Source organism: Magnolia sinica, chromosome 17, assembly GCF_029962835.1.
Source record: "Magnolia sinica isolate HGM2019 chromosome 17, MsV1, whole genome shotgun sequence".
In the NCBI taxonomy this organism is placed as follows: Eukaryota; Viridiplantae; Streptophyta; class Magnoliopsida; order Magnoliales; family Magnoliaceae; genus Magnolia; species Magnolia sinica.
The window spans coordinates 35,097,891-35,110,205 of record NC_080589.1 but is presented as its reverse complement, the minus strand read 5'-3'; the positions used below and the strand labels follow the sequence as shown (position 1 = coordinate 35,110,205).

The window sequence follows — 12,315 nt, the reverse complement described above, 5'->3', positions numbered from 1 at the left end:
TGGAAACACAAGCAATACATTAATATATATATATATATATATATATATATCAACTAGATCAGGTTACATGTTTGATTTTATGTTAGGACATAGATTGCAACCGATTTGCGAGAAATTAGGAAATTTTGATTTATTTGTTTTTCAAATTTCCCCAACTTGGCCTATCTCCTCCAAATCTCGAAATCGAAGCTCCCAATCCATGACTTTTCATGCAAAACATGAAAAATCACGGATTTGTAACAATTTGACACTAATTTAAAATGATATACAGGAAAAAAGAAAAAAAAAGAAAGATTGAAAATCGAAAATGCTCATCGGATCAAACATACAGGAAATATCTCACTGCTTGTGCGTTTCATATCACACCGATGGGATACAAGATATATCATGGGATATATCGGCTGATATCATTGATACTTAAAACACTAGATATCGCAAGATACTAAAAGCACTGATTATACAATACATGCGATATTTCCCATGTGATAACTGAGATATGTTTGTATCCCATTAATGCAGGGGCATTTTCACACCGGGGTCGAGTGGGGTGGCCTATGGGATGCAGGGGCACACTCGGGGTAGGCGGCCCATGTAAGGTGGGTGGCTCGTGTGAGGCGGTACCCATGTGATGTGGGGCCTATGAGGGGGGTTCGACCGAGGTCCTAACCCATGAGATGTGGGACCTAGGCTATGAGATAAAGGGATTCATTTGCCATGCTCTATCAATTTGAGCTTTTAGAGCAAGTGGTTAATTGTCCTACATCTAAGTGGTATTAGAGCAGGAAGTCTCGTGTTCGAGACTCCACACCAGGGGTGATTAATGCAGGTCCTAACTCATAGGATGTGGGGCATGGGCCATGAGATAAAGGGATTGATTCGCCATGCTCTATCAGTTCGAGCTTTTAGAGCAAGTGGTTAATTGTCCTGCATCACCCAAGGGTGCAATACATCCGCCAATAATGATATGAAAAACATTAGTTATATCCACCTTTGTGATACTTGACAAAGTTTTGACATCCAATCGAAGGGATGAATTCGCCTCATCTGGACTTTTCTTTACCCAACTCATCAAATGTGGCATGGGAACCCTCACCCACTTTCCACTACAACTGGGCACAATAGCAATGTGTCAATTTTTGGGATGTCGAACCCCACCCTTGCACACTTTTCACAATAATGTGACTTATAGGTTAATGGCACATCACTTCCAAGCAATGCTCCCTCAGTTGCTTGGTAAAAGTTCAATGATCGGCTGCCTACATGACATCAACCCTTATCCTTTCTCCTAGCTGGTGACGGATTGGTGCATGGCCATCAGGTGGAATTTTTTAAAACTATCAATGAAATATCAAAATTATAAACAACTACAAAACAGGGAAAGAATATTGTAATTCACCTCATCGATTACAAGAACTCGCATTGCTTCAAGTTTTAACTTCTTCTTCTCGAGCAATTGGCACAAGCTCCGTACAGTGGCAACAATTATTTGTGGGGGCTCAGCCTGATAAGAGGACGATCAGTTAAATGAATGGAAATGGTCTTTGTGAATTCCAGAAATTGAATAACATATGTAATCACAACGAAAATGCTATGATGACTGAAACATGCATAGTCAATCAATACTAAATAGATCCCACATCCCATGGGTTAATTGCCAAGTTGGAGACTTTCGTTATCCCAACCCACATGCACAGCCCAACCTTCATACTCTAGTGGAAATAGAATTCCTCTGCCTGAGGTTTGAACAAATACCTAAGCCTGGTTTTGAGAAACGGCCAAGTTTACAATCGCATTGCCCAAAGGAAGTGAAGGAAGAATCTCTAGATAACAAAAGAATGCGAAGCTTGAGGCAGGTATACCTGCTCAAGCAATATAGATGAAATGGAAAGAGAGTCAACAAATTTAAGAGAAAAATGACAACTGATCATGAGAAAAAATCATTCTAAATAAACAACTTATGCTACGTCATTTGACACTACACTTGCATAATCTGAAGAAACCACTTCTGGATTCAATTACTTACTACATAAGAGTCGATGCAATTGTATGGCACCAAATGGGTAGATGGTCATGAAGTGAATAAAGAGCACTGTTTTATAATCCAGAACCAAAATTCAACGAACCATTGTCAATTCTAAATTGTTCTGATCTTCAATTCAAGCGTGAAACATTTGAATTTTTAATGCCTTTGATACCATGAAATCATGGAGCAACTCTCATCTCTCATGAAAGTGCTGATCTGTGCTAAACTAATGAGTTACAATGCATTTCTGTAACACAATAAAAGAAACAACAAAATACATTCATTGATTGAAGGCTAGGAAAGTATTCATAATGCACCTACAAATGCAATTCATCACCTCAACATTGTCACTTTCATCGTCCAAGCCTTCTCCCAACCATTAGATGTTGGCTTTTAAAGGTATATTGGCAAATGTTTTACAATCATCTGCCCACTAGACATCGACCTTCCTCTTAATACCAGGCCCTTAAAAACTGGCTATAACAGGGGTTCACATTGAGGATGCTTGTGTGACAATGGAGTCCGACCTAGTACTACTAAGCCCTATCTCAACCATTAGATGAGCAATGGAAAGGGCCATGCAAGCAAAATAGGGTCATGAAGGGTCAATTGCTATGCAATTATAATATTGAATGATTAGTAGAATATACACAAGACATTTAAATTCCCATTTATCAATTTATTGACCATGTAATAAGGACAGAACACTTTACAGAAATTGTGCCATGACACACTTGCCCAAAAGTACTGGAGACGACTCAGTTGAAAGACTCAAGTTTTAGGCTTATTAGTATGCTTATTTTGGGAATTTTCATACATATAAACAATGAACCCTTGGGTTTATTACTATTTTTATCTTGGGATTTTCTTACACATAAATACACACGTGTAGAAAGATACCCTTTTGGATCACTTCTGTCATCTAAGCTTTCCAATGTACAATCTTTTATCTAGAAAGTGTGTGCATCTGATCCACCTTAGACAAAGATTTTGTTTTCTTTTTTCTTTTTTTCTTTATTGATAAAAGCAATTTTTTTATCAAGAAAAAAGGAGGGAAAACATTTTACAAAAAGAACAAATCCCCTCCAAATTATAGACCACTTCATAGACACCTCATGAGCTGAAAAAATTCCACCTCAAAGCCTTCCCTAAGAGTGAGAGATAAAGATGCTATTACTTTATCCTTTTGGGAAGCTGAATACAGTTGAGATTCTAGATTAAGCAACAGCCGCAATTAATTGCAATATAAGCGGATGAAGAAAGATCTAAATGATGATAAGGTGGAGAAAGGGTATATGGAGCAGTGCATAAAAGCTAAGGCAAAGCTTAAAAAATGACATCATGCATGAATTCAACGGGACTGTATTTTGGTTGTAGAAGAGAAATTTTATCAGTACGAGTGGAGGGAGGGTTCGGACAAGGTGATGGTTGTTCCATGAGTCGCCACTTGCTAACTCCTCATTTTATCAGTACTCGTGGAAGTTTTGGAAAAGGTGGTGCTTATCCCATGAGTGGCCACTTGCCAACTCTTCATTTCTATCGAAAAAAAGAGTTTTTGCTATAAAAAAAAAAAAAAAAAAAAACATCATAATACATGGGCAACAAGTGAAAATGAGGATGTGGATTGGTGGAATTGGATAGAAACACCCGAGTAATGTGATGAGTACATGGATGACCAGATGCTAATGGATCGGGCTGATATACTTGTTGAGGAGTATTGTGATGGATTAAATCGTTGAAAGAGGCACAAATCCCTTCCATAATGGGCCAGATTCAAAGATCCATCAATGTGGTTATGTGATGAGGACATGGACAACCAAATGCTAATGGATTGGGCTGATATACTTGCTGAGGAGGCACCATTGGCACACTTTATGGTCCACAAGAGTTTCTATTAGTGATATTTAAAGTTACGTATTTTACATTATTTTTTGACAAATTATGGTTTATTTTGCTTTGTTTATGTTTCACTTAGATGGAGGATGTGCGTTGATAGTAGGCAATCAACAAGATCACCATAAAATATCGATTTCCGATGCCCCGATTGGATGACATGTTGGATATGCTTTTGGGGGAGAAAATCTTTTCCAAAATAAACCTATGGAGCAGATATTATCAAATTCGGATCCGCCCAAGTGATGAATGGGAGACTGCATTTAAGATGAGGGAGGGATTGTAGGAATGGTTGGTGATGCCATTTGGTCTCTCTAATGCACCAAGCACATTCACTAGGGTGATGAACCAGGTGCAACGCCCTACATTGTTAAGTTCATAGTGGTATATTTTGTGATATCCTAATCTACAGTCCAGATATGCACACCCAAATGCATCATCTACGAGTGTATTTGGCACTTTGAGACTGGAGTAGTTATATGCGAATCCAAAAAAAGGTCATTTGGGGACGGATCGGGTTGTGTTCTTTGTTTATGTGGTGTAGATGATATTAGTGTAGAACGGGAGAAGTTGAAAGTGGTGCAGGATGGCCTGTGACTAAGATATGACATGATGCGCATAATTTCCTTGGATTGGCTACTTTCCATAACAGATTCATTAGAAACTTTAGTACACTGGCAACTCCTTTAACAGATTGCTTAAAGAAATGAAAGTTTGTGTAGTTAATAGCGACACAAAAAAGTGTTGAGGCCATGAGGAAGAAGTTAACATAAGGCACATGTTTTAGCTTTGCCAGATTTTGATAAGGTGTTCCAAGTAGATTGTGATGCATCCTGCATTGGCATCATGGAAATAATCAGACAAGATGGCTGATCCATAGTTTTTTATAGTGAAAATCTAAGTGGTCCAAGGGTGCGGTACTCTACATATGATGTGGAGTACTACGTGATTGTATTATTCTCCAACCACGAAGCTTTGAAATATTTGAATGGGCAGCAGAAGCTTAAACAGCAGCATGTGAAATGGGTATCTTACTTGCAGGAATTCACCTTCACCATGAAGCATAAGGCACGTACAAATGGGAGAGTGGATGCATTGAGTCGCAAGGGGAGCTTATTAACTATATGCAAGCCAATGTGGTTGGCTTTAATTGCTTTGTGGATATGTATATCCTCGACCAAGATTTCGAACAGATTTCGTCCGGAACAGAGAGCAAGAAGCAATGAGAATATACTTTTAAAAAATGGTTTTCTCTTCCGAGGCACGAAATTGTGCATACCGGATTGCTCTTTTCAAGAGAAGCTATTGGCAGAGATTCATGCAGGGTCATTAGCGGGAAATGAGGGTTGAGATCGGACTCCCACGTTGATTCAGGTAAAGTACTATTGCCACGATTAAGGAGAGATGTGGCTAAGTACGTGGAAAGGTGTCAAATATGTCAGACAATCTAGGGGCATATGCACAGAATTCTGGATTATATATCCCATTATCTATTCCTTAGGCAAAATGGGTGGACCTAAGCATGGATTTCATATTATGTTTGCCGCGTACATGTGGTAACGATTCTATTTTTGCTATTGTGGATCGACCTTCTAGAATGACTCTTTTTTTTTTTTTAATGTAGAAAAACTAGCGATACATCCTACACTGCAAAATTATATTTCTTGAGAGGAAGGGAAGCTACATGGGGTGCCAAAGAGTATTAATTCGAACCATGATAGTAATTCATTAGTCTTTTTTTTTTTTGGAAAGTATGGAAACAATTGAACACTCATTTATGCTTTAGTAGTGCCCATCATCCACAAATCGATGGGCAACTTGTTGTGCACATTGGTATAGGACATGCCGAAGCAGTGGGACTTAATATACCACATGAAGAGTTTGCATATGACTAGGCGAAGAACAGGACCACTCAAAAGAGATCATTTGAAGTGGTATATGGTGCTAACCCTTCGAACTTGATTGATCTTATAGCGGTACCCAACATGACTAGGGTGCCTGATGATATTGATGAATTGGCAGTGCAGATTCAACAACACACAAACAAGTTAGCAGGTAGATTGAAGCAAGTAACACAAGTTACAAGAACTACATATAGACGACATTGGAAGGTTGTTTTTGAAGAGGAAGATCTAGTGTGGGTCCACATGCAGTAAGAAAGATTTGTGACTCGCACATGTAACAAGTTGAAGTAGAAAATGATTGGCCTATGCAAGACCTTGACGCAGATTAACGACAATGCCTACCTCATTGAGTTACCAGCCGGAGTGCACACATCTATTGTGTTCAATGTTGCCGATTTCGCACCACACAGAGCAGCGGACAACAGATCATACTTGAGGTTAAGTCCTTCACAGCCCAAGGAGGATGATGAGGACATTGATGACTAGATGTTGATGGATTGAGCTGATATACTTGCTGAGGAGTATTGGGATGAATTAGATCATGGAAAGGGGCACAAATCCCTTCCACAACTGGCCAGATCCATAGATCCATCAATGGACCACATATAGTGGCATTTACTTTTGAGTTATGAATTTTAATTAATTTTTTACAAATTATGGTTTGTTTAGCTTTGTTTATGTTTCATTTAAGTAGATATTGGTATTGAAGTCCTATTTTATTTTAACTTAAGATTATAAGGTTGAGATTATAACCAGTGTTTTAAGTATTGACGATATCGGTCAATATATCCCACAATATATCTTGTATCCCACCTGCATGATATGAAATGCGCAAGCAGTTGGATATTTCCCATATGTTTGATCCGGTGAGCATTTTCAATTTTCGATCCTTTTTTTCCTGTAAAACATATTAAATCAATGTCAAATTGTTACAAATCAATGATTTTTCATGTTTTCGAGATTTGGAGGTTCATGTTTTCGAGATTTGGAGGAGATAGGCCAAGTTACAGAAAATTGAAAAAAAATAAAAATAATCAAACATGTATGTAACATGATCTAGTGATTCTTCTTTTTCTTTTAAATGTATTGCTTGTGTTTCCACACGTCTTCTTACATTTATAAATTATATGAATAGACTTTAAATATACTTGCATCAATTTAGTTAGACAACGCAAAAATTAGGACCCCATACAAATAAAGCCTATTATTTGCACTTGTTTTTTAATTATGTTCTGATTTATAAGTGTATATTGATGTCTTTCTTAACAATTACTATAGTTTTATTGAAAATTTCGACCAATTTCCCAATGTTTTCCCATGTTTCCAACAACAGCAATACATTACGCAATACAAGCAATATATCCCATGCAATAACTGATATGTATCCGTATCCCAAGGGTGTGATACATAACGTGATACCGATATTTCGAACACTAATTATAACATCTAGCCGTTAGTTTATGCTTGATGTCCAGCCCAACCCAGATTAGTATTAGAGCTTATTTATTGTTTCCCCCCAAATAAAACTCAACAAAGAAAAGTCGCCCGAGGCTTTTGGACGTTTTCTCTCCTCCATACATTGGACGTCAACCCTTTTCTAGGGTTCTGTGAAAGCTTTAGCTTTGACAAGTGAGGCATGTGATCTAGGCCATCAATTTGGTGAGAGCTTTAATTATTCGCCTTCTTTTTCTTCTTTGCATTGATTTTCCCATTCTTTCAAGTTGACAAAAACGTCTATTCTTGGATTGGGCGTGTCTAGAGTGTAATTTTTGGTGCTCGGGTTTGAGTGACGAATCTCATTTGCTGGTTACATCATCATTTTTTAAGGATAATGAGTCTATTTTATTGAAGAGTTTCTTGATAAAAATCAAAGAATAAAAGAATAAAGAAATGACAGCCAAAATACATCTCAAAGTTATAGCCCAAGCAACAATGAGACAACATCGACATTAACATTCTTAACCCCAGATACCCATTCCATAACATCCCTCTTAAATTTCCAAACTACTTCCCACGGACCTTGCTTATTGTGAAAGCACCAACTGTTGTGTTCGGCTCAAATGTTCCCAAGCACTGCAAGCATGACCAATCACCATGACGATAACTTGTCCCTAGCAAACATAACACCATGCCACATCCAAAGCAGATGAACTACTGACCGTGGCATCACCCAAGAAACATCCAAGGACTGTAGGAAGGATGGCCACACTCGACGCAGAAAAGAGTAGTGTATGAGAAGATGATCTATCATTTTTGCATCGCTCATACACAATAGGCAAAACGAACCCCCCTCGTGGGCCCCACTTCACATGGGTTCCGCCTCACACGGGCCGCTCACCCCGAGTGTGCCCCTACATCCCACAAACAACCCCACTCGAACCCGGTGTGAAAATGCCCTTGCATTAATAGACCTTTTTTGAAGATTATCTATAGTTAGGATACATTTTCACCCGACTAACAAGATGCTACCTTAGGAGGAGCACCATAGAACCAAAAGCGTGGAAGAAATCACGTCTTCTTGTGCTCAATGAATCCCAAGTCACCAAACAGAAGGACAATAAAAAATTTCCTAGAAAGAGAAATGATCCACACCACAGAATTCGGAGAAGCCAGAAAAGGGTGAACATCATGTAGCCGGCCCAAAAGACTAGCATAGTCTGCCTCCTCCTCATCAAGTAAGTCCCCACAGCACAGAGGACATGACACACCACTTCCCCCTATATTAGGGAAACAACTAGCAACCGACATATTCTTTAAAGGAGCAAGTCTAGCCAAGGATGGGTACTCCACCTCCAAAGGTCTATCCACACACCAACAATCCTCTCAAAAATGAATCTGGATCCCTTCCCCAGGAGAGAATGACAACATAGACTTAAACAAGGGACCTACTACATTGATGTCCTTCCAAATCCCCGAGGCTCGATGATATGACGATTTCTTTACCTCCCACCCCCTCATGGACCCCATACTTTGAAGCCATAACTTCTCTCTAAAGCTTTCCCTCTTCAAACCTAAAGCGCTATTGCCACTTACCTAAAAGTACCATATTCATTGATTCCAACACTTTGATGCCTGCACCACCCTCAGATAATGGCTTGCACACGTCTTCCCACTTAAGTAGGATGGAATTTATGCTTCTCTTCTGCCCCACGCCATAGGAAATCTCACCTTAGCTTTTCTAACCTATCTAAGATTGGATTATGACATTTGTACAAGGATATAAAATAAAGAGGAAGGTTGGATAGAGCCGCTTTAATAAGAGTGATGCGCCCCGCTAACGACAGATGGCAGCTCCTCCAACTAGATAACTTTCTCTCGAACCTTCAATCACCCTACTCCATAAAGCTTTCGCCTATTTACCAACGCACAAAGAGAGGTCCAAGTAGAGGGTTAAGACCCAATGCCACAAATGCGTCTGCACAAGAAAAAGTTTCCACCTCGAAAAGCCTGATGCCTAGTTTCTCACTTTTCTTGACATTAATCTTTAACCTCAATACCTCTTCGAAGCACCACAAAATTTTCCTTAAATTAACCACCATAGGTGTTTGCATTGTAAAATATAAGTGTATCGTCCTCAAATTGTAAATGAGAAATCCAAACCCCGCCTCTTATTCCACAGAAGCCAAAAATAAGGCCCGCCTCCTAACTTTATGCTAGCATTCTACTCAATGCTTCCGCAATCACTACAAACAGAAACGATGAAAGTAGATCCCCTTGCTTTAAGCCTCTCGATGCTTTAAAGAATTCCTTTGGAGCACCATTCACCAACACTGGAAAACAGGCCGACAACACATGCATCCAAGCATTTCATTTATCTCTGCACCCAATCTTTCTCAGTTTACACACCACTCCTGTCTTGCCCTCCTTGTGTCACGAATCAATACATTCGAGTGCAAGCAAGGCTCTATCTAAGATCTATCTACCTGCGACAAAGGCTCCTTGGTTCTCGGATATGAGAAAAGATAGAACCAACCTGAATTTATATGCAAAAATCTTCACAAAAATCTTGTAGGGACTTATGATTAAGCTAATATGCCAAAAATCTAATAGTGATTATGCTCCTTTTTTTAGGGATGATAGCTATGAAAGAGGCCCCCATCCCCTTCTATGGATAGAATGCATTGATATGTAGCTCCATATTGTTCCACAACAACGCCCTAATTTAGACATAGTTTGCTACTCAATCATCATAGTCCGTCGTGGTCTCGTCAACTTTGGCTGAAGTCAGATATTTCACCTTTCTTTTTTCCTATCATAAAAAACTCTACAGATGTAGGCCACTATAGATAATTTGTTCCATTCATTTTAGTCAATGTGATTTGGAGGGACGTCAACTCAGATGGTGACATAATGCTATTCTTTGATTCATTCTTAGTATCCATCTTGACAACTGTAAGAACTTTGAATACCCACCAGAATCAGACATCACACAAGTAGAAGGAAGTATATATCCACAAACATAGTCAACTAGATCATTACCTGCTTTCTGGCTTTCACCTATACACACACACACACACACACACACACCATCATGAATAATTTGTCATCAAATCTGATTTTACCCTTCAAATCTGACCATAGATCCAACTGTAGATGAGAGATAATCCACTTTGACCCATCACACAAGTAACATAAAAGTGGGCCTTACACACCTTTGTTGAACATGATTACACTACCCAACAAGCGGTGGTACAACGAGAGAAAAGGATTAGGTTAGGTCAGCCCCAAGCATGTTAGGGTTCCCCACAAAGAAAAGAGACGAAAAGAAAGAGGAGAAAATGATAGAGAGAGAAAAGCAAGGTATCGGATCACTTGCTCTCTAAAACCACATAGTAAATGATGGAGACGAGAAAAAGAAAAGAAGAAAAGTGAGAGGAAAAGGAGGAGAGGAGAGAGGTTTGAATGCTCCACACGCCTCCACATCTCTTTTATTATAATTAGGGCAATCACTTAATACAAGAATAATACAATTATACCCCTTTGACTAAAAGATAAAATAAACCATGACTTCCGGGCGTAAAGACTATAGCCTAAAACTATGACAAAGGCCCAATATAAACCCAAACATATGAGGATCATATGAGAGACCGTGGGACCACATGTGGCTAGGGTGGCCCACACATGTGGTCATTATGCATTAACAGCTTGCAAGCCTTTTTTTTATTTCTTTCATCACAAAAATCACTTTGTTAGTTGAATCTGGTGAGTGCAGCACCTTTAGCCAACTCTTATGTCTTTCCAATGTCCCTCCATCTAAAAGAGCCATGACAGTACATGCCTTCTGTTCTGAACCATGTTCTGTAGGCCTAGCAGCCAACATCCTAGCAACTTTTGTAACCTTGCAGCATTACAATAAAAAACATGAATATAATATTAGCAACAAAATATGATCCTAATATCATACTGAAGAAAATCTCATAAATAAATAAACTTGTCTTACTTGCATGCCTAGTTCTCTAGTGGGCACAACTATCAGTGCTTGTATCGCAGATCTTCGAACATCTATGACTGAAAATATTAATAACAAGTATGCTAGTGTCTTCCCTGAACCTGTCTAGAGTGCCAATAAAGTAATACATTAGCCTCATTAAATAAATCATAGCTGATAGATCATCTATTGCAGGAGTCACAGGAAGAATACTAAACATTGCTGACTACTTGTTTGAGATAGAGTAATCAACCATAGCTTCCAACATATTGAATTTTCACACATGCATGATGATGGATGCAAAATTCTAAACATTGGCGAGCAGTACATGGAACTCTAGAAAGATTCCTGACTACTGCCAATCGTATGCATAGGAGAACTATAATAGTTGATGATATGTACTCGACCAGAAGGTGGGCCAACCTCTATGTTTGCTGGCCACACGGGAACTACTGTTTAATTTTGTTGAACATCCAAACAGGAAACACCTTTTAACTGGTTGTGTGTTCTATTCATAAAAACAATGTTCAACCAAATTGAATGGCATTTTTTGTTCAGCCATCGACTATACCGATAAGCCTACTTCCTATGATCCAGGCCATTTAGCAGGTGGTACGAATCCTGAAGGAGCCATGTCCTACAAGTCTCCCTTATGAAAAGTCCAAGCCATACGATGAGCAGATCTTTTCTCGTTGAATTTGGACCGTTGACTATATAGTGCAGGAAATTTTGAGCATGGAAGCCCACCAAATGAAAAGGTTGGATCACTGAAAGGTGGGCCCCACCTTGTTTCAGAGTGAGACAAGAAGCTGTCCTATTTGGCAAGCCCTCCTCATAACGTTTATAATAAAGAAGGAACTACAGAAATACAATGAAAGATCTGTGAACAGATTATATTTTAGATGGGGAAGGTTCTAAGAATTTATCTTTTTAAATGCCTTTCACCAAACACCGCCGAAGACTTCAACTGGAGCTAGGGGATTACCCGGAAGAGTGTGTTTAGATTTTCTGTGCACTCTGAAACATTTAATCACTTGAGAATGATGAACAGAAATAAACTAGTGAAG

At 39.0% G+C, this 12,315-nt stretch overlaps 1 protein-coding gene across 8 annotated transcripts in view; it reads right to left on the bottom strand.

Moving 5' to 3' along the window:
* The window catches only part of LOC131230649 (DEAD-box ATP-dependent RNA helicase 58, chloroplastic), an 88,933-nt gene that overhangs the window by 44,110 nt on the left and 32,508 nt on the right, over window positions 1-12,315 (bottom strand). For 4 of the 8 annotated variants that reach the window (XM_058226539.1, XM_058226540.1, XM_058226541.1 and 1 more), the window contains exons 3-5: window positions 11,261-11,374; window positions 11,036-11,158; window positions 1,397-1,501 (exon numbers count right to left, since the gene is read on the bottom strand). In XM_058226539.1, coding sequence (XP_058082522.1) covers window positions 1,397-1,501; window positions 11,036-11,158; window positions 11,261-11,374 — 342 coding nt within the window. Of the gene's footprint in view, window positions 1-1,396; window positions 1,502-11,035; window positions 11,159-11,260; window positions 12,266-12,315 lie in introns of all 8 variants that reach the window. The other 4 variants (XM_058226543.1, XM_058226544.1, XM_058226538.1 and 1 more) reach the window with 4 other exon arrangements.